The sequence below is a fragment of the Solea senegalensis genome, linkage group LG21 (genome assembly GCF_019176455.1).
Source record: "Solea senegalensis isolate Sse05_10M linkage group LG21, IFAPA_SoseM_1, whole genome shotgun sequence".
Classification (NCBI taxonomy): domain Eukaryota; kingdom Metazoa; phylum Chordata; class Actinopteri; order Pleuronectiformes; family Soleidae; genus Solea; species Solea senegalensis.
Window position 1 is genome coordinate 120,930 of NC_058040.1, and position 23,647 is coordinate 144,576.

The 23,647-nt window shown below is 45.3% G+C and overlaps 1 protein-coding gene across 1 annotated transcript; it reads right to left on the reverse strand.

Moving 5' to 3' along the window:
* Positions 1-274: 274 nt before the first annotated feature.
* Positions 275-17,994, reverse strand: smad7 (SMAD family member 7). The gene is made up of 4 exons (XM_044012327.1): positions 16,377-17,994; positions 15,313-15,366; positions 11,820-11,891; positions 275-1,599 (listed from the first exon to the last, which is right to left on the reverse strand). Exons 1-4 carry the CDS (start codon positions 16,840-16,842, stop codon positions 1,061-1,063), a joined length of 1,131 nt encoding a protein of 376 aa, XP_043868262.1. The 5' UTR covers positions 16,843-17,994; the 3' UTR covers positions 275-1,060.
* Between the last annotated feature and the right edge of the window lie 5,653 nt (positions 17,995-23,647).

Here is a 23,647-nt window from a genome sequence, read left to right on the forward strand (position 1 = left end):
CCCAGACATACACACATGCACACTCACACACACTCTGACAGGGTTTGTTAGAAGGAAATCTGTTTGTCTTGTATTTAGAAAAACAATGGGTCATAAATAGACCTTTGTCTCTAATCACAATCTCGTTCCAGTCCTCTGACATCCAAGACGTCTGAGCGGAGTCGCAGTCTTCCAGTATGTGTGCGTTCCCTCAGGTGTGTCGTCATCGAATTCTTTGTGCAATTGTTTGATTCATTCATGAGACATTAATAATATGACGGCTGCTCGAGGAAGCTGGACGTTATGTTGACTTTATTGGTTCCTGATATTTCTCATCACCACTTCCTGGCTCTGATGCCATCGGTCGTCTAATGACACAGAGGAAGGGGGACATTCATCCCAAAATAACTCAGGGAAAACTGGCGCTGTTTGAAAGGCATAATGAGCCTGAAAGAGCAGAGACACTGAATTATGACTCTGTCGCACTGTGACTCATGTCTTGCAGGGAAAAGCTTTCACTGTCCATCCTTCACATCCTTCAGTGACCAGTGTTAACTTTGCTTATAATTTGCTTACGTTTCTTCGCCAGAACGACATCTCAATGTGTTTTTCCTGGATCCTGTCACATAAACCAACACAAATTGAAAAGGAAAATCAAAGACCAAGATGACAAAAATATTATTTGTACATTTTTTTTTTTTTTTTAATTTTGGCATTTCTTTGTTTTGCATTTATATTAAGCAAAGTGCATCTTATTTACTTTTCTCATCAACACATTGCACAATACATAAATAATGATGCATATAAAACGTCTTCATATTTACAATTAATAATATATTTATATAACATAAAATACATTTTTCGCTTCTTATTTTTATTCAATTAAATCTTTGTCGTTTATCAAACAAAGTCCGTCAGAGTCTTATACTTTCTTCTTCTTCTTCTTCGTCCTTCTTCTTCTTAAAACCTTTTTTCTATCTTTGAACGTCTGGAACTAAAAAAAAAAAAGGTAAAGTAGATGTAGTCTGTTTGTGATGGGGGACAGAAGAGGCCAGGCGGGTGAAGAAGAGGAAGGCTCTTGCTATCGGGTGTTGAAGATGACTTCCAACCAGCACGGGCAGCTACTGATGAACTGTCTGGTGTAGCACTGTCCCCAGCCTTTCACAAAGCTTATCTGCACCGTGAAGCCCGTGCGAGGCTGCTGAGTGAACTCGTGGTCGTTCGGCCTCTGCAGGCTGATGGCCTTGTCATAGTCAAAAGCTTTAATGGAGAAACCGGGGAACACCTTGTGCACCAGCAGTGTGCGCGAGTCCGGGTTGTCCAGTGTGGCCGACTTAATGAAGATGGGGTAGCAGCTGCGGTTGTAGACCCACACCCCGTCCGGCTCACGCGTCAGCTGGATGCCATAGCCAATCTTGGCCCGCACCATCTGCACCAGCTGGGACTTGTTATCGGAGCAGAGCTGACCCAGGCAGAAGCCGTTCCCCTGAGGTAGATCATAGAAGATGTCCAGAGAGGGCTCCTGGACTGAGTAGAGGCGCCCAACACGTGTCTTCTCCTCCCAGTATGCCACCACGCACCAATGGGCCCGCTCACCAGACTCCTGCATTGCCAAGGAATCTAAAAGAAGGAAACAGAGAAAAGGAGACATTTAGACCTGTGGAAAGGAGCGTTTACATGATGACGACAATGTAACAGGAACACAGGTCAAGAAGTAAAGAAGGAGACAGTTTTTGGGAGAGAGATGAGTGCAAGACGCTTGGACGAACAGAAATATCTTTCTAAACATTTCTCCTTTTCCACAACATCTTCCTCATCCCAATTTTGGGAAATGGAGAATGTGCTTTAGTCACGAGCCAAAACTAAACTGTCATCCTCAGTTTCTGCCACACAGGAAAACCATGTTGGAATTCCTGGACTTTAGACAAGAGAAGCAACACAGAGACATTGGCGGGCAAGTGTCCACACGCAGTACAATATTTGTCTAGGCATTAAATGCTTATCTTCTGTCTGGCTCGCTGTATTTATGTAGCCGTGTGGCCGACAATCTACTGACGTCAACCGACTGCCCCGATCATTTCTCTACAGCAACATGCTTCACCCTGCTGGAGGAAATTAGAACGTATGTCTGAATTTGTGTTTCTGTTTTTCAGAGACGAGGCAGTGGGAAATGAGCAACAGCAATAAGACAAGGGGCTTTCATATAAAAACATAAACCACCTCCTGTTTACTGTAAAGAGCATGATGTTTTGCTGCCAAGTGACACAGGCCGTTAACTCTCAAACCCTGGAGTCTGAATTGTTGACAAGCTAGGCCTCTCCAGTCTTAAGTTTCCCCTGAGCGTAAAAAGAAGTGTAGCATTGGCCAAGCTCCAGTTTCCAACCCGCCACAACCACCTCCTCCTCCTCCTCCTTCCTCTCCTGTCTCCCTTTAGTGTGCCTCCTGCGCCGTCCCTCTCTCCCTTCATATCTCTATTCCACAGAAATCTGGCTCCCAGCTACTCCCAGCAAGAAGTGGGAGCCAGTCAGGCACGAGGGAAAAAGAGGGAGACAGAGAGAGAGAGAGCGAGAGGAAAGAAAGAGGGGGTGGGGAAGAGAAGGAATGCTTCTCACATATTTTAACTGGTACTTTTTCGACTTTGCTTCCCCTCGTCCACCTTATCAAGTTCATAGACGTTTTGCAACTTCTGTTAAATGCTCAACAATCTTTTACACTTCCTCTCTTCTCTCTCCCTCCCTCTCTCCCTTCCTCTCTCTCCCTCACTCTCACAGGCGCACGCTTATATCCAGCCTCGATGAAAGACACATTGAAGGGTTAAGCAAGTTTAAAGACGGAAATATATGTGAGGGGGGAAGGAAAAAAAAAAAATGAACAGAGCCCCTCTCAGAGCCATTTCATTTGCCCCGATCCTTCCCATCCGACTCCAACCTACCACCACCGCCGCCACCCCCTTTCATCCTGTGGTAGCTGTGAACATAACCGGTAATTTGGAAGGTCCCGTCTGAGACAAACTGCAACATTAGTGCGGCAGGATCTCTGCCGGCCCGAGCGGACTCACTGTGGCCTGTCATTAGCCTTCATTAGACGTGGGGAGACAAGAGGGGGAAAAAAAAAGGGAAAAAGAGACAACACTGGGAGGAACAGAGAGGAGTGGAGGACGGGAGGTGGGGTGAAAATCTGAAAGCCTGCCTTCCGTAAAACAAGAGGGGCTGTGTTCTTTGAAGTTGGTCAGAGCCAAGCCTCAGGGAGTTTATCGTAAATCCATCCTCATGGGGAGCTGGGGGAAACTAAGTACCCAGTTATCTACCTTAGACTAAATGGAGGAAAAACGCATTTATCTTTGAGATAAGAGACGCAAAATCGGGCTGATGTCAAACAGAGACTCCCGATTTTGACTTTGCTCTCACGTCCAGTTTCACGAGTACGCACAGGGACAGCCAGGGTTTGACGAGAACTAGGACACATTGGACTTTATTAACAGCTGACAGAGGGCCTGCTGGTGGAGCTCACCTGTGAGGCCTGTGCGCCTGTATATGTGTGCGACTGTGTGTGTGTGTTTGTTATTGCTGAGAGAGACAGGCCCTGGCGTCAGAGGTCATTAGAGCGGCTGCCTGTCTGAGCCTGTCATTGCAGCCTGAAAACACCCTGCTATTCAGGACTACACAAACTGCCCCACTTCCCCTCCCTCGTCGCCTCTCCTCTCAGAAACTGGTTGTGAGAACCACAGAGGGAAGAAAAGAGAGCTAAGGATAAAAGCAAAGGGTTGTGGAGACAGAAAACAACAGAGGGAAATACTGTATGATGGCCAACAGAAAGTGTAACACGCCCTCCCTGTTGTGAATTTTAAGCCTCCAAGAACAAATATCTAATGACATCACAATGACATCACCCGAGGGTTATTTTCTGTTAGCACTGCACAGGATGGACCAGTGACATTTTAATGATAAGGTGTTTGAAATGAAGATAATATGATCATTTAAAAGAAAGAAGTATCATGATGAGCAATGACAATGCATTAAACGGAACGTATGAAATGGAAATTCGGAATCTACAGCTGCAGCTTGCTTGTGTAATATCTACCACCAATTCTTGCCAGTCCTCCACAGTTGAGCAAAACAACTGACGGAAAACAAATCCCAAAATAAATAGGTATAGCAGCAGGGTGGTGATCAGCTCAAACTTTCCTCACAGGTGAACTTATTTTCTGTGCAGGACATCTGCAGAGCGAAAGGCCAGACAGGCAGACTCCTCCATCTGTGGGGCGCAGCCTTGTGAAGAATATGTTCACAGCTTGTCCTGACAGCAGATGAGCTTACACCTCATGAGTAATGCGACTGAACGCTGAATCTCACACACACATATAAACACAAACACACACACACACACTGGTGTGAGTGGCTCATTTAACTGAATTTAAATGTTTAATACGTCGTGTGTTTGCGTGCGAGGTGTCTGCTGCTCCGGCTCCTCGTGTTACAGTCTGGTGTCTCTCACATAGGTGGAGTTTGTGCAAGTCAGACAGTGTCGTCACAGTCTCTTCCTGGTGTGCGTTTCCATCAGCTCCAGCCACCAAACCTTCCACAGAGCTGTCTGTGCATCCGTCTGGATGTCTGCCTATCGACGCATTAGTCCGTCTGTCTGTCTTGCCGCCGCACCTGCTTTGTCTGCTCTGCGGCCATATGGCGTTTTGTCCATTATACAGTTCTAGCACGGCTCGGCTCAGCTCATATCGTAGATCAGCTAAAACACTCAATAATCCCGAAAAAGTGCGTTAATATCCAACATTTATCAAAATGTGGATATTTAACAGAGGAGTCTGGTACTTTTAGCGACAGCACTGCCAAAAGCCGGCGGTCGTGAGCCGATTCACAACCCGTTTAGCCGTATTTTGAGTTCAGTGATGCTCCGGTCATGCAGGAAGTGGTGAACTCATCTTTTGAATTTAGGGATTCTAATGATTCAGCTTTGCTCGTCACTAGTTTCAGTGTTTGTTTTGCACATAAAACAACGTCACGGCAGGACTGCACCGTGCAAAGCGCCACAATGCTAACTAGACTTCATTCAACAGGACAGAAGTTTAAATTAAACAGCGTACTTAACTGTTCATGGAGACACACAGTCTGAAGCAGAGCGATGGTTGATAATGGTAACACGGTTGTAAAAAAGGGATTTTTTTTGTGGCAATGCAAGAAATTACAAGAAGCAGCTGGAGAAAGGCTAAGTGGATGTTAGCCATCAGCTACAGGGGGAGAGGGGGTTACAACAAACCAGGGTGTTCTTCAAAGACACCCATAAATGTAAATTAAACCACAGCACAGGGAGGGAATATTTGGCAAATGGAAACACACACTGCTCAGTCCCCCGTGGATTTTAATGGTCTCACGGTTTTTAAGAGTGGACGCCACACTCGCCGAGACAATTGGACTAAGTTGAAAGGGAGGAGGGATGGCTGCAGGGGAGGAGGAGGTGGGGGAGGGGCAGTGACAGACTGGGTGCTTCTCTCGGGGCCAGAGACACAGTCTGGAAAGGTTAATCATTACCTCTGTCTGACTCCACACGCGCACGCGCACGCACACACACACACACAAGCACCAGGTCGTTTCTATTCTTAGAACTCAGTCACAGAGTAACACACCTAAGCCTTAACACACACACACACACACACACACACACACAGATAATGTTCAGGTCTCAACACAACACTAACATCAGTAAATAGTGAAGAGACCATCTCGTATCAATCCCTGAGAGCTCTATATGTGTGTGTGTGCTCCTCTCTCAGACCAGACCTCAATGACATTGTCGTCATTAGACACACACAAGGCAGCTAAAGAGAGGAATGAGGAAGACATGAAGGAAACAGCTCAAGGGGGAAGGAAAGACTCTTCACAGTGCCTTATTTTCTAAGTCAACACCCTCTCCTGAACCGGGGAAAGTCTATTCCAAAGGTCGAGGGTCACCCCAGAGACATTCCTTTCATTCTGCCTGCCATGCCGTATATGCTGAACCTTGTGAATCTGTGCATGCTTGTGTCTGTAATGAAAGCCAGCACATTTCTCTCTGTGTTGACAAAAATATTCAGCGCCATTGATTTTTCTTTTCTTTTGAGTTAATGGCAGTTACGAGTCCAGCGGGTTTGTTGTCCGTTCGCTTTTGTCTTCGATTTTCTTTTTGCAGTCGACAAATTCAAAGACAGGCGACTCCTTCAAACAGGAGTGAGCACTAAGCCAATCTGTGCAGTGAAGACAGAGGCATTGTCCTTGACTCACGTCAATTCAACACCACAGCCGCATAAGTTTAAGCCCAGTTTAATGCCGGTATCGGCGAGTATAGTCTCATGTAGCAATTAGAAGCAGGGCTACAGAGGCCTGGTAATCTCCCATATTTCCAGTTCCACAAGCTCTGACTTGTTATTTTCATAACAATTTTCCAAGGTAAAAAACAACCCACACATATGTATACACGCACACGCAGCATCATGTATGATTTGTAGAATTGGTGTTCTTTCTTTGTAAAGCCCCCGAAGCAGTAAAATCATCATCTATCATAAGTTGTAGTTGTAGGTAATATTTTCCTTAAGTGCACAAGAACCGCAGCTCCAGCAGATAAATACACAGACAGACGATTTCAGTCGCTGACAAAGGAAGTGCCTCTCTGAAGCGGCAGGTTACGTGAGAAGATGTGTAGTCCCCCCCCTCCCCCCCCTTCAAGAAACCTAAATAAGCCCTGATGGCAGGAAAACCACAGAGGGGAGTGGCACAGTTCCACTATCTACAGATCTGTCTCCTTGCAGAAACACAGATAGAGAGAATGACTCGCAGACACGCCATCTCTAACATGAACCACCCGGACGCGACCGGGAGAAGATAAGGAGGAGAAATGGCGAACGGTTTCCTAATGCCTCCGTCTACAGTGTCATTTTCTTTGAGTAGAAGACTCTGCTATAATAACACGGTCCACGTGTCGTGATGTTGAAGCGCCAGGAATTGTGTTTCGATGACAGACAGGGGAGATCCCCATTTGCGTCCAACGCTATTGCAAAACCGACACGCCACCGACCGAGGGACATTTTGTGCCCCTGCTGAGTTATTATTCAAACACTTCATCATGCTGACCCTCTCTCACACACACACACACACACACACACACACACACACAGTACCCTGCAGCCCACATTTCCAGGAGTGACAGGACAAATAAACACTGGCTAGTTGGACACATGGTGCCAGGCGGGCCGTAATGATGTCATCAGCTCACTTTTGCAAACACACGTCACAGGATCAACCACAGGCTACGGGCAGATGGACAGACAAGCTGAACAATCAACCGCATTGTTGTGGCACAGGAACACCGTGGGAACTACATAATACAAGCAACGTAACCTAACCAACAGAGCCTGCTGTGTGCAGTCTGAGCTTTTGTGGCATTGTTACTCCTCTTATTATTAAGACATGTGTACTTCTGTTTTGTTTTTCTGTGTGTTTGTGTTCTGGGATAGATATGCGGCCAGTGATAGGGCTGAGTCTGTCCCTGAGATAAAGACACACGTATAGCCCTCCAGTCTGGATAAACAAAAGACAGAGTGACTACATGAATGAGCAGGCAGGAGGGTGGAGACAGCAGCTATGGGTGTCACACAAGAAATCTGACACACACACGCACGCACACTCACATTTGCAGAAATGTGTCTCCACTTATTTCCATTTTCATTTCTGTTCAGCTAAAGGGGGGTGGGTGTTCCCTCCCTTCCTTCCACTTTGTCCTTCACACAAATTCTCTCTTTCTCCATTTTGTACCTTCATACATTGTGGTAATATAAAAAAAAAGAAGAAAATCCACTTCCACATAGTGACTGCAAACCAAAACAATGTTCATCTTGTTCTGGGCTTCCCTCCAGCATTTGGCCTGATGCCAAATCTGCATAGCCCACCTTTCAGCCAACAGGCTGTGCTAAGGTAGGCAAATGTTTCCAACTTGAAATGCTATCTCAATGCTACGCTCAGAACAAGACAGCATAAATCATCCAGAATCTGAAGAAAAGCAGTGCAAGCTGGTTACACTTCGCCCTATCCTTGCCTGTCTTTCTGCTCTCTCCATCCTTCGCCTTCTCCTCATGCTGTTTTTTCGATTTGTGCAGCATAATGACACAGGGTGGGGAACTGAGGACGGCCAAAACCAAAATTAAGTCCCTTGCCAAGAGGCGGCTTGGCTGCCGCGCAAGGAGAGGAAGTGGGGAGTAATGAGAGATCCTGGCCCAGCACGGAGCGGCCCGGCTCTGCTCTGCTCAACTCGCTGGCTAACACACAGCCTCCAAATTACAGAGAATGGAGCAGAGCTGCCGGCCATCTCTCCCTCCACCCAAAGCCGCCATCTTCTCTCCCTCTTCATTCCTTCCTCTTACTGTTCAAGCAAGAAAAACAAAATCAAGATGCGGCCCGAGACAAAAACAGAGATTTAAGTTTAAGCGACGTGTCACCGGTGCTGTTGCCATACGTAATAGTCTTTATAGAATCCCAGTGAAATAAAAATGTTCAGTTTCTCGCTTTCTTTTTCTTTCTATCTTTTTCTTTTTTTTTTTACTACATGCCTTCTTTTATGGCTGGTCCACTCCAGTGTTTGTTTTCCGTCAAGATGAGGCCTCGGCTGCCTCCCTGTCCGCTTGCCTTTTCCTCAAAGACATGAGGTCATATCCTGTGCAGCCTTTTCCTTTCCATACTAACCCAAACAAGGCAGGAATGCAGCAACAGAGAGACAGACTGAGAGAGAGGGTAGGAAGACTGAGGCTTCTCTGTTTCTAGTTCAAAAAAAAAAAATCTTAAGATAGCGCCTCAGGTATAACATTGGTGATAAACAAATATGAAAGAAAACCCACAGGCCTTCTCTCACCAGGCTTGGACCAAAAATGGGCCGTTTCTTCACGGCCCCCTCCGTATGACAGCAGAACGAGTTTGATTTAATGGCCTGAGGTGCCAAGATGAAAACTAATCTGTGTCAGAGCCCCTGATGAAGGTTATACCTCCAGCCGATTCACTGGATGACTAATTGACTGAGTGATGGGCCCGCCGACTGTCTGTCGAGCGAGGTGACTGGCGGCTGGTATAAGAATACGATGAAGCCTAAATTTAACCTGCAGTGGGAGGAAGCGCCTGTGTGACAGTCGGCCATGCGCCAGGGCTTGCACCAGGTCACTCAATCTGCCTGTCTGTGTGTATGTATTAGTGTGTGTTTGTGTGCTCGTGCGTGTGTGTGCATGCGTACATGTCAGTGCAGTCTGACTGGATCCTCTTACACACAGGCACTCCGGGTCAGTCCCCGATGGCACCAGCAGGCATGCCACCGACACACACACACACATATATACATCAGTGCACATCGAGTAAGAGCTCGATGCAGAGACACGTCCATAACTCACTTCTAGACTTCTAGAGGAGCATTAATATATTTATGTTCAAACTGTATACTCGTATTGACTCTCTTTGCTTCTATGGAGCAAATAAGTCCAAATTTAATACAGAAATCTGGCACCCAACCTCAGGTAAGGCATATAACGCTGCTTGATTATTAATTAGCAAGATAGTTCCAAACTTAATTTAAATTTAGAAGACAGAAAGTTCCTGCACATTGGAGAACATTTGGATCTTTCTTAAATAAAAAGAAAGTAAAAAAACAAAACTGTCTAAATCGGTCGAACTATTGTTTCTGTATCGGGACCAAAACTACGGTCATCGCAGCACTAGCATGGAAAAAATGAGCAGACATTTTGTCCCACAGCCCAGAACTCTGCCACAATCACAGAGGTCTTTCATTTAATTAAAATAAACACAGCTTCAGACTTCTTCCGAATTACTAACTACTAACTGGACACGTGGCAACGCGAGTTACCCGAGCGGTCTACACTTCACAGATCCATAACCAACAATCCAGCGCTACTTAAATGTGACCTCAGCTACCATGTCCAAATCTCTATCTTAGTATCTCTCCTCATTTCCTGCTTGAACCGAGATAAGCACACACGCCCCTGCTCAAACTGAGATCAGCACCCCGACACCCAGCTCTAGGCCACCAGCCATGGAGCCTCCTCTCCTCTTCACCACTCCCCACTCTGTTCCAAGCTGATGACGTGAGCCAGCAAAAGGAGCTTTGGAGCTGGTAGCCTGGCAGGCAGCCTAGTTTGCATTTGTGCTTGTCGCTGTCGCCGCTCGCTTAACTCCTTCCAGCCTGGATGGTCTTGGTTTTCTGAGACTGAGCAAAAGATGTTTGTTTTTTCTAACCCCATTTAACGTCAAGAAAAGGGGATTTGTTGTGGGGAGTATTGTTTAACCTCCTCTATGGTGTGACTCCATAGCTAAAGGAAAACAAAATCCACTTTGTAAAAGCCGATTTTACTATTCTACCATAACAGAAAAAAAAAAAAAATCACAGTACATCCTGACTTTAAGTATTTCCTACCCTACGTCCCTCTAAGCCACTTTCCTCTTTCTCTCATCTTCCTCTTTGCAAATATGTCTGGAGAAGAACATAAAAAGGCCAGAGTGAGTGAATTAGAAGGTCAGCAGCGGGCCTCTGCAAGAGCCATGTTTCTTTTGTCAGGGCCCCAGAGGGAGGGAGCAAAAGAGAAAAGCAGGGAAAGAGGGATTGTGAATGGGGAGGAATGGAACGGCTAGGATTTTTTTTCTCTTTTCCCTCAGCTTGCCAGAGACATCATGAGGGCAGAGTGCTTCGGCCGTCCCACCCTCGTCTTTCTACCTGTGCCTCCACAAAAACACTAGCCGCCGCTGCCATGTCATCCTCACCACGACGGAAAACAGGGGAAGCGGGAGCGTGTGTGTGCCTTTACGGAGGGAGCATGGGGGCGCCTGTAAAGACAACCGTTCTTGGGTTTCACGGTTTCAACTGGGTCTAAAATGTGTCTTTACTTAATGCACACAGGGAGGACTTAAGTATCTATCTGGGGGTCTAGAGGAGGAGGAGAGAGGTTGATTTTTGGTTCCTCTGTTCTTTTGAGCACTACTCCAATCTCCTCTACCATCTAAGAACACACACACACACACACATATGCAGTCAGCCAGGCAGGCAGTCTAACCCTCCATCCCCCCACAACCAAACAAAGGAGGGGGGGGGAATGGGCAGCGAACATCAACTGACATAAAACAGGCTTTAAAAGGCCCAGTAATGAGAACCATCTGAGGCAAAAGAAAGCAGAGAGCAGCGCACAGCAATGCCAGGCACCGGAGAGCAAACTCCATCTCTCACGGACACCATCTTTTTTTCTGTAGCCAGTGGACAGAGCGCCGGGTGAGGAGGATTGTGGGGAGTAAAGCTGAGGAAGCCTGAAACACGTCCTGCATGTCCGACGGAAGAGAGACAGAAAGAAAGGTGCCGCTCCAAAGACGAGTAAAAGGCATCTTTCGCCAAAAACAGCCACACGCATGTCGGCTCTCCCAACAAACACAATACTGCACGCATAGAGCAAATTCTTCTCCAAACAGCGGCCAGGACTTGTTTGTCTTCCATTAGAACATAACACGGGAAAGGGATGAGAGAGAGCGGGAGAGGAAGAGGAGAAGAGAGGGGAGCGTTGTTCAAAGAGCCAGGAGGGAGGAATTTATGTGGATGTGGGAGAAATACACCACCCTCCTTCACTGGCTTTTTTTATTACAGAGGGGAAGCAGGGGCCCCCACAATCACTGCCTCATCGTTACAAGGGAGATGAGTGTATGTGTAATGTTCAGAGGAATGCAAAGGAAAAGAGGAAAACGAGGCAAAGGAGGAAAACTAATATGACTGTCAAAGGGGATGAAGAGGGGAAAATGGAGAAATCTCTTTGAAGGAGTGTTTACCTGAAAGCCCCATAGGGGCCGAGTATGTCGTTCCCCCAGTTTCACTGGATGAAGGTCCAGAGTCTGGAGAATCTAGAGGAGAGAGAGAGAGAGACTTTGGCTTAGTACTGTGTAAGAGTGACGAGAAGGCAGAGCGGCAGCTGCGAGGCCGTCAATCACTCCACTGAAATCAATGCCTAATGAAGACGCTGACGACGAAGCTCACACTCTCTCTCACACACACACACGGCGGACTTGCTGCAGGAGTTTCTTACACCCCTGATAATCCCCCATAATCCACTGCTTCAGGAGGAACTTTAGCCCTGCGTCTCTGCACAGATGAGCTGCTGATCAGGGAAAGAGCTGTTCTCTCGCTCTGCTAATGACTGAGGCGACAGCGAGGCCAGAGGACTCTGATCGCAGCTCCGGTACAGATCAAAAACGAGCACAAGTCTGCGACTGCGACTCTCTCAGCGCTCGGCCTCCTTCTTTAACATCCATCCTTATTGATTCGATTGTTTCTGTTTAGTAATGGTTTTAAAGTGAATCGGAGCATCCGACACAAGGACTCGGACTATAACTTCCTCCTCGCAAAGAGACGGAGACAAGCACAGTCTATATGCCATACGTTCCCAACAGCTCACCAGTGAGCAGATGAGAGGCTATTCCTTCTCTTTGCATTTGAATACTGAACTCCCACCAAGAATGGACTAGTTTCAACATGACACCTTTAAGAAAATTGATGTGCGCGCGCGTGTGGAGCGGAGCAGCACCGCTGGGAGAAGGCTAACGCTGCCACAGATCTGCTGCTCCTGCTGCTGCTGCTAGCCTGGAATTCAACAATGATACATTCCTTTTGCTGCACATCAACGCAGCCCTACACCTACCATCCATCACAGCGCTGTGTGTGGTGTTGGTCACCTCCGCTCCGACCGGATTGTGACTCACGCGTGCATTTTGAGGGGTGCACTGGATGTTGAATTCATTTTGATTGCACATGTGTCACTAAAGAAAAAAGAGCTGCAACGTTAAAATAGCAAACTAATGGGGAGAGACAGTTATCGTGAGACAGTGTGCGTGGGGGGTTCAGTAAGCATTTTTTTTCACATATGGCGCGCAGGGGGAGGAGGAGGATGGTGTATCTGTTGAATACTTCCACTCTCTGTCTAACAGATTGTCTCACTGGCCTCCTGTTTGAGCAGTAGCTATGAAGTATTAAAAAAAAAAAAAATAGCAACCAGAGTGGTTTTAATTTCGAGACCTGCTCCCAACCACCCTTCCCCAGTCCGGACACTGCCCGCGCTGCTGCGGTCGCAATAACGAGGTGCACGGGCACTGCCTGGCTTTCATTGGCTGCCAGCAGCCTTGCCCTGGTCTCCCCGGGCAACAGTTCACAGCTGACCACAGGGCCGAGGAAGGGCACCAGAGAGAACGAGCTAAACAGTGTGTGATTTATATTACCCCCAAGCTGAACAAGGTAGCATTTGACGTCTGGGTTGCTTTCATATTGACCGCTGCTGCTGCTGCTGCCGGAGCAGACAGGCACCCTGACACATATAACCCCCACTTCCTGCTCGCTGGAATCATAAAACCATCATCATAAAATACACGGTTCTTCCGTTTCATGCAGATGTTTGCATTTGATTGCATTCTGAGAGTCGACTGTTGAGATTTTCTGAGTGCCGTGATGATTTATCACAGCTGTACATGTCGAGTAAATGCAAAGAATGTTATAGAAAAATGTAATTGCCCGCAGTAATGAAAGGAGTTAATGACTGACAGCTCACTGAGGCACTGGGGGAAAAAAAACTTGTCTTTCTACATGATAAGCTCATCTGTCCTCTGTTGTCCTATTAATACATGTTGTCTTTCTCGATGCTTTGCCAATACAGACAGCCAGAGACGACGGTCTCCTTTGATTAACCGCAACTGCAGCTGCACTGACTGAACGCAACCAAACCAGGAAGTATCTTGACAGGTGAGCTCAAGACCCCCCACCCCCATGTTTTCACTTAAAATTAGGAAATGCATATGAATAAAAAAAAGTTGAAAAACTCTATTTGGAGACAGACAAGACACCTGATGGTATTTTTCCTGTTGGCAGCGCTTTAATTCCCACACAGTCGCACCAATTTAAGTTTTTTCCAGTTTGCTCTGACAGGGGGAAACGCGGTGGTGACATGAGTTATATAATCGTTTTCTTTGTCTGCATTCAGCACGCATTTCCTATTTACATTTGTGTATCCTTTCATCGCAGGAAAGAAGCGGCTCACCGTCAATTTGGCGTATTCAAGTTTGCATTCATTTCGGCTTGAATTTAAGGCTTTTTCGAGTGAAACCATATCGGTGTAACCCGGTGAATAAAGATGACAAAGACAGAGAAGAAGGGAAGCTTTGAAGAACCACAGCTGCAGCTGCAATGACTTCCTATTGTTTCCACTCACTGAAAGCCACTTTCTCCCTCTCCTGGCTAACTGGTTGACTCACTGTCATTGTTTAACTCGGAGCTTTTCCTGCACCGGCAACCAGCCATGTTGACAGGGGTAAACGGAGAAAAAGGGGGGGCGATTGCGGAAATAATATGTCCCACACTGAGTGAAAGCGCCTTTTTATCGTTAACCCAATTTCTGCAACATGGAGAAACTCTTTAAGAGGAGCAAAAATAATAATAATCTAGCCTCCCTCCTCTCCTGCCCCAGTCTCGCACTATTCCGGATATAGACTGAAATTTAACACACTTCAAAACCGACCTAATAGGTGATGACATAACCTAACGCCACTTTCTGGCACTGGGGAACATAATGACATATACAGCAGCAGCAGCAGCATGTTGAGTCTGGCACAGGTGCAAGCAGAAAATTATTTAACAAGACCGAACCTTGTTAACAGGAGAAACTAAACTGTTGGAAGACAACATGGAAATGAAAAAATGTCTTCCGAAAACAAACACATCCAAAACGGAGATATGGAACTGGGAAACACACACACACACACACACACACACACACACACACAAAAGCCTTCAACCTTAATAATTTGATTAATCCAGCTGATAAAGGCTGACTGGCTCCAGAGACTCTGCCGCCTGTCGGTTTCTTTCTCTCCGTGATTCACAATAGATAAATGGACACACAAACAAACACGGTACAATTCTCTCTCAGGAACACAAACACACACACACACACACACAATATGCCCCGGGTGATGTCCCAGTCAGTCTTTGGCTGGTATCTCAACTTTGTACTGCTTTGCCCTGGCTGACAGCCATGCTAGAACTGCCCAGCCAGCCAGGCGTGCCACTCTGCTATCATAAATCATAACATAACATGGAGCCATTTCCTACAAACACACACACACACACACACACACACGCAGGACACAAAAGATATGCAACATGTAATGTCGGGCAACACACACACATTCATGAATGTAGGACGAGCCTTCAGTTAATTGTACAAAAATACAATATGTTTTGAATTTTTTTGAATTTTTTTTTAACGTGGGATTAACTCACCTGGTGGTTTAAGATAGTCCATGGGATAGCGGGAATATGGAGGAGGAGGAGACTCTGCATGTGAGAGGGGGGGGAAAGAAGAAGCATGAGTATGTGTGTGAGAGAAAGAGGGAGAGAAAAAAAACAACAAGAGAGAGACAGAAAGAGATCTAAACTTTATGATAAGAGCTGTTTCATTCTTCAGGGAAAATGGGGTTTGTGTCTGTCAGCTCAGCCTGTAGAGGAAAGCAGAGAGGCCGGCTGAGCGGCTATTGCCTTTCATTGGCAGGCAGATAAACAGGGGGCCGCCTGGCGCCAGGAGGGCCACTATCAGCGTCTAGGACAAACTGAGATACGGGCCTCTTTTGGCCCAGGACGCCAAGCAAGCACACACACACACATAGAGAGAGAGGGAGGGAGAGAGAGAGAGAGAGAGCGAGAGAAAACCTGGAAACTTCAGCGTGGAAAGACTGTAAAGCCCTGGCTGAGTCGCTTTGCACTTTGGAAATGCCAATTGTGAAATAGTGAAATGCCAGACAGGCTTGTTTGTTTGAAAAAGCGGCCCCCGCTTTGGATGAAGTTGGAAATATCCTGATTTAAGTGGGAATAAACTGCCCATAAGAGTCCTGGCACCTTTACAGTGCCAAAAAAACAACAACAAATAAATAAATAAATAAATGACATGTCATTAAGGTTGCGTGGTGGCCCAATAAACGGATTCTCTGCTGGTAAATGAACTAACGAATGAGTTCATGTTTAAGTGCAATAAGGCCAAAAACAAACAAACAAAACAAAAAGTATTTAATGACATAACAGATGAGGAGGACCACTTTGGCACATCGGTCAAGTTTGACCTTATGGAAACTCGAGACAACTGTGCCAAGAGAGGTGATGTCATTTAAATTAGGCTAATTAGTCCTTGAAGAGCCTGGTCATTAAAGGCACGGTGCGTGGATGTGATTCCAAAATTAGGTCCACAAGACACCAGAGAATTAAACGCAATTCAAGTTCAACTTTGGTTTTGTTTTCTTTTGAGGTTATTTTATAATAATTATGATGATAATAATAATATTAATAATACTCACCGAGTTCACACAGTCTGCTCATGTGGTGCGGGTTGCAGCAAACGAGCTCTGGGTTGATTTTCCCGTAGGATTCACAGCAAGACAGCCTCTTCAGCTCCGAGGAATGCCTGAGGTCAGGCCACCTGAACACTTTGTAGAGCAGCATGGGGAGAGAGTAAGACTGTTGACCCACTTTGGCGTCCACTTTGCTGGGCAGGAGCAGACAGGGGCTCCGGGCTCCCCCCTTGGACTCCACCGCCTGCAAAAGCACCTCTAAATGTTTCTCTTTGATCTTTTTCAGTATCGAGTGGGTCAACGCCTTCAGTTCGGCCTCCGACCCGGCGTTGGACTTGGCCACCTTTGTCGCTTTGCCCATGCAGCAGCCCCCGGAGCCATGCGTCCCTCTGTCCGTCTCCCCGTCGCCCTCCACGGGCGCACGGCTCCTCCAGAGTCGCCGGATGAGCCCCGACCGTTTGGTCCTAAACATGCGGGACGAAAAGAGGTTTCCCCGGCTAAAAAACGAGCATGGTGTCCGCAAATCATGAAGATTCCGGGATCCGAGTCCAGGCGGTGACAAGCAGCCTGAGAAAATACGGAGGAAAAACCGGGAGCTGGATAAGCAGAGGAAATCTGTAGCATGCGCCAGTCTCTGTCGCCTTCTCCTACAGCCTCGATATCACAGAAACAGCAGTGGAGGTTCACGGGACAGTCAGCGTGTCCTCTGTCGGCTAAACAACCATCAACCCCCGGGGGGCGATTAAGACTGAATCCAGCAGCCTGGACTCCTGTGAGGCGGCGGGGGAAGGAGCCACAGACGCATGGAACCACGAATGTTGGAAATCACTTGGTGATGATGTGCAGACTGGCTCTGTGTGGTGATGTGACCCCTTTAAAACACACCCTGGGTCGGGGTTTTTCTTTTTCAGCAGAGCCTGTAAAAAAAATATATTGTCAACACATGTTAATTTTCTTCCTCTCCTTCTCCTGTGAGCCGCGGTGGAAGCAGACTGACCGGGGCCTGATTACGCCTATCACTGTTATCCCATGAAAACCGAGGCTCGCCGCCACGTCTTCAAGAACATTAATCCACAAAATCCTTGATCCGACTTGAACAGAGTGTAGGACACTCTCTCTCTTTCTGTGTCTGTCTGTCTGTCTGTCCACCAGGCTTGTTCTTCTTTTCTGTTCTTTTTTCCCTCATCCGTTACCGTGTGACTGTGCAGAGGATGTGTTTCTGCTGCCAGGAGCGAGTCTCGTCCAAAGAGCTGGGGATCAAATCCAGGACTGAATCTCTAAAAACCTACAGTTGAGACGCGTTTGAGTCGAGAGAGAGAGGGAGAGAGAGAGAGAGAGAGAGGGAGGGAGGAGGGGGAGCAAATGAGAGAGAGAGACCCTCGGGCTACGTCCACGCACCGAGCCTCGCAGCCTGTTTTAGTGGCCGAATCCCCTTTAAAACACGAGAAAATACAAACGATCCAAGCTCGTAATCTCACACGAAGTTTCCGCGTCAAACGCGTGGAAGAGCAGCGAGCGAGCGAGCGAGCGATCTGGAGCGGGGGGTGGAGGACGTCTCCGTGTCTGAAAATGAGGCGGATGGTTTAGGTGCCCTTGCTCCGTCTCCAGTCTCCAGTGCGCATTGACGCGCCCGGTCACGTGTGTGTCTAGACACCCTGTCGCTTAAAAGAAATGTGATTGTGTTGCTGCGCAAACAACAGATCGAGTAGAGCCCACAGCGCGCGCGCATAGACACACACACACGCACGCACACTGTTACAACACACACACACACACTCAAAAAGGAGTTGAAGAATTAAATAAAAATATGTTTATGTTCAAAAAGTTTTGTGTTAAGTTGAGAATGGGAACACACACACACACACACACATTAAGAACAGTTTCCATTAAAACAATTTCTATTTTACTTTCATTTCAGTATTTCTATTCTAGTTTTCACCTTGCATTCAAGTACAACAAACACTTACAAAAACATGACATAAAGAAAAACAAACAACATTTTGTGCATGTGTACAGTCTATTATGAATGTCACAATGACTGCAAACAAGAAGGTGAATCCAGTTTTCACTCTTTGAGATAATTAAGGAAAATAATGTGTATATTTGCAACTTTTGTTGACTTTGAAACTTCCGTTTCTGTGATCAGTGTTTTATCAGCAGTGTATTCATTTTAGACGCAGATGAATGAATCAGCCATATGATCAAGGCCTTTCCTTTTACAGACTTTCCCCGTCACTATAAAGGACATGTGACATACTGTCATGTTAATGACTTTTAGGATAGTTTGCTTGTTGTAGCCTACAGTGATCTTATCCGCCCCGTGCGCAGACTGTCAGGTCGCGCGGCGCCGCTTTTTAACCGTAACTTTAACAGTTGTCAACGTTTCAACGTCACCCAAATGAGGCATGTGCGTGTGTGCGCGCGCGCGTGTGTGCTACTGTAAATAAGGTCATTGTCCTTCAAACGCGGGAGCAGAGACAAGAGTTGTACCTGCGAGACTAAGTGCAGGGAATACAACAGCAGAGCAGCACGTCCTAAACACAGATGGGAGCGCGCTGCTGCCGCCCACTGGACGTTTGTACCACCTCAGGTGGATGTCACACACACACACACACAGTCTGGACATTGACTTTCATTCATTTAACTCTATCCTTAACCATAACTACCACTGGATTAACCCTAACTCTAACCTATAAATATAATCTCATCATAAACAGACATGTTTAACCTTAATATGTAAAAAGTTACTTGTTTTGGGACTTGTTTTTTTCCTCATAATATGACAGCGTCAACATGAGTAATACCTGGAACACACACACACATTTGTGCAGCTCTTGCTATCTGGCCACAGCACTGACTCTCATTCATTTGGACAGTAGAAAAAGCCTTATTAACTCTTAAGGTGTCCTCAAACTTAGACAAGAACTAATTTCTTTTCTTGTGCAAACTGTGCGGCACAGTGGTTTGGTTTACAGACAGGAGCAACGTGTCTTGCCCATGGACACATCAGCATGCATCGGGTTAAGATTTGAATTGAGGTTATAGGTTTACGAGTCACACATTAAGTGGTTATAGTTAAGGTTAGGGATAATGATTGGGTCAGACTGTCCAAATGAATGGAAGTCAATGGAAGTCCCAAACTCATGGTCCACGGACCACATGCGGCCCCCCGTTAAATATTACACGGCCCTTCCTTTAATATCAAGTTATAATGAGAACTGGACAACGACCTCATCCACCTGTCGCTACATTATAGACAGAATATAATACTAATACTAATAAACCACACTTTTAAATGTCACATGAGCAGGTTTAGCTCAGTGGTAGAGCGAGTTGTAGTTCAATGAGGAGGTTGAGGGTTCAATTCCTGGCCCTGAGCAAGACACTTAACCTCATGTTGCAGCGTGTGAATGGCAAAACTGCAGTGTAAAGCAGCTCAACAAGACTAGGAAAGCACTATATAAACACAGGCCATTACTCTTCTTCTGATTTTATTTGGTCGCAACGAGTAACAAAGATAGTTTTTGTATTATAGCACTATTGACAGTCCCCATGACCATATTGGACACTCATTGGCCCCCAGGTAGTTTGAGACCCCTGCAATACAGTAGTCCTAAGAAGAATCTGTGTGTGTGTGTTCTGACAGTGCTCCCCAGACAGACACACAGACGTTTATCTGGCGCAGGCAGCAGTATGTTAATGTGCCACTGAGCCAGAGTCACTGCAGGGCGAGGGGAGGGGTGGGGGGGTGGATCATGGATGGCTGATGATGATGATAGGGAGATGTGCGCGGTTGGCGCCGAGCAGCAGCGCAACAACGCATCAGGTCCAAACGGCGCATATGAGTCTGCGCTGTTTTTACAAGCTCGTCTGGAAGCAATCAGGCAGGGAAAATGTCTGTCACAGGGATTGTGGAAGTGACTGCAGACACACACACACACACTGTCCCCTCCCCCCTCTGTGTGTGTGTGTGTGTGTGTGTGTGTTCTCCAGTCTCCAGGAAGTAGACACATTTATATACGTTTTCCATTTGAGGCCTGCAGCTGCAGCAGTGTCTGTCCTCATGTCTGCAGGAGACAGGACCGTTAACGTCTTTGCAGCGTGTTGTCCAAACAAGTGAGTGGTGCGTTCAGTTGTTTGGGATAATGATGTGGTGGAGTTTTGTGGACCCTGGATGGGGTAATGGGACAAAACCAGTTTCTACTGGGACTCTGAAAAATGACTGTAATGCTGAAGGGAATGGTTAGAAGAAAAAACCCTGCAACAACAATCTAGACAAAGAGTCAAAGTTTGACCAGAAGACTTTGTCATACAGGCAGACACTGTGAACAAACACATGAACAATACAAATGAAACCATTGTCAGAGTTTTTAATAATATTAACTATTATTAAATAATAACATAATTGTATAATAACAAATGTTTATTGCTTAAATAAGCTGTTGGTATGATTGTTACCATTGTTTTTAACTGAACCACACTTATAATTTTATGAATGAAACTATAAATAAGAACCTGTAATATATCACTTTTAATAATATTGAATTCATCAACTTACTGCACTGTCTTTACCAGAACATTTCTGGACAGCATGTGGCCAAACAGGAAGTGATGTCAATTCAAAAGGGTTATTAAAAAGTTAATTTTATACAAATTTTAATTAATGGGAATGCTTAAAAAAACTACGCAGTCACCATTTGGAAACATTAATCAATTATCTACCGAAAGAAAAATACAGAAAGTGCAAATACTCTAAATGCCTGTAAGGGCAGCACATTCTTAAACAAATGTCTTTGTCACTAATGCAAAACACACTGTTGTCATTTGCATACACTAAAGCAGTGGTTCGCACCCCCCCACCCTTACTTGTGCTTGCTCCAGGACAAACCAGCCCCCCAAACTGAAGCCCTGTCCACACACACATCAAAAGAATAAAGGGAATAATTACATGACGTTTATATGCAAAAATAAACAGCAGTTGTAGCTGTTTGTTCTTATTCTCACGGTGTAGGTCGATAAAAAACTTTCCTGTGCTTCCATAAAATCAAAAACAAGGCAACACTTTCTTGATCCCGGTGAGTTTTTGGTGCTTTTATGTTTCTCAGACGTGATATTTTGTTGTACAGAACAGGAACGCGGTCTTAGAGGTATAAACCTCTGACTGACATGATGAGACTTCTGCTTACGTTGGGGGGCTTCGACCCCAGGTTGGAACCATGGCACTAAAGTACATAAGCAACACACTCGTCATACATTTTCTGCATAACAAGATAAAGGCCATAGATTTATCAGGTAAATGACATCCATTGGTTCCCAGTGAATGCACACTCTCAGGCTTTATATACAACAATACAGTATTAATATAAAGTAATAGTTAAAAATATATTACTTTAAGAATAATAAATCAAATTGCGTTGATAAAGTAGAGCGAGAAGTCTTTGCTCGTGTGTCACGTGGCCCCACAGCTGATTCAAAAGAGAGTATGATGGGCTAAAATAGCAATCGATAAAAGCTGGGCGATTAATATTCTAGCTAGCAGTCGTGGCCTTTACTATAATTTATTGACACAGTGACTGGTTCCAGACAAGGGCCCATGCATATGTAATTAAAGGGGCTTATTCTATCCGAGCCACATTGCTCTAAACACGCTGGGATCTCATCATAACTAAAGATAAGAATCATAAACATAAGACAACTTTAATTAAAAGATTATTAAATAAATAATAAAAAAAGATAGAGACTTTATTTTACTTGCACATCTGATATCGTGTCAGGAAAGAGCAAACACACCCACATTGGTAAATGTCACAGCATAATTAAGAAAAAAAAAAAAATCCTTGGCTGAAAAGTGAGAAGCTTAACAACAGTTGTTTTAAATGTTACATGTTTCGTGTCTATTCCATCCCAATGTTTCCCTGTTCAAGGAAGTCGGAATGTATAGTCAAGATATTTGAGTTATCTGACCATTGAAGGCCATAAAATCCATCCATTCATGCATCGTCTACTGCTTTATCCTCCACATGAGGCCAAAGGTGGGGTACACCCTGGACAGGTCGCCAGTCCATCACAGGGGACACTTATAGAGACAAACCACCGTCCACTCTCACACTCACACCTACGGTCAATTCAGAGTGTCCAATTAACCTAATCCTAAAATCTGCATGACTGTGGGAGGAAAACCTGAGAAACTGGAGAAAACCCACGCACACATAGATGGAGAGAACATGCAGTGTGTTAAATCTAATAAAAAAAGAATAATAATCGGATTACCTACACTCAACTTAAAACTCCCATTCATCTATTTCCCACAAAGACCAAAAAGCCATAATATGTACAGTGCAAGATACAGAAAAAGAAAACCTAAGTAACTGCACAGGAAACATTAGAAAACACAATGTTTTTGAGACGAATGTGGGGAAGGGAAAGCAATTAAACATATTCTGCTCATGCGGTGTTATTAATGATCTGTGGGAAAACACGTTCCAAGAAATTGTCAGAATGATATAAGTAGGGAGCCTCTGTGTCTACTTAGAAATGGCATAAAATAAGATTCTCGTGTGTTTTTTTTAAAATAATAAGAGCAGCGATTATTAAACAAATCAGACAAAATGGTAATGAAATGGTGAAAAATGACAATCAGATTGAGAAAATATAGTCATTTATGAACGTATGAGGTTTTCTGTGAACTGTGTTCTCCCAAATAGAAGAAATAAACAGCTGAAATGCTTTCGCTAATGTTATTTACACTTTTACAGTCGGTGCATAGTGAAGCATGCGATATATACGGTCTTTGGATTTATTTACTTGGTTTATTTGGTGCAGTTATTTCTTTTCTGCTATTTTACTTTGCTGTATTTCATTTTTTTAAATCATTATGTATGTGTATGTGTACATGTATATGATGTGTGTCACTTTTGTATGTTATAGATTTATAAGCGCTCGACAAAAAGACGCTAATCAAATGAGGCACATTATGAAAGCGCTCACTGTGCATTGGAGTCCGACTCCCAACATTTAAAACCTCAAAGACAATTCCAAACGTGCTGTAGATCGTATAGAGCCAAAATACAACATATACAGGGAAGCTGCAGGACCAGTTAATTCATTATTAATCCAAGCAACACGCACACACACACATACATCAAAAGGAGATTCAAAGCAGGTGCTGAATGCAAATACACCCACAAACATAAACAGACGTATACATCTACAGAGCAGCAGCAGCAGCAGCAGCTCCGAATAATAACTATAAACCATTCCAACAAGGAGAATTATCT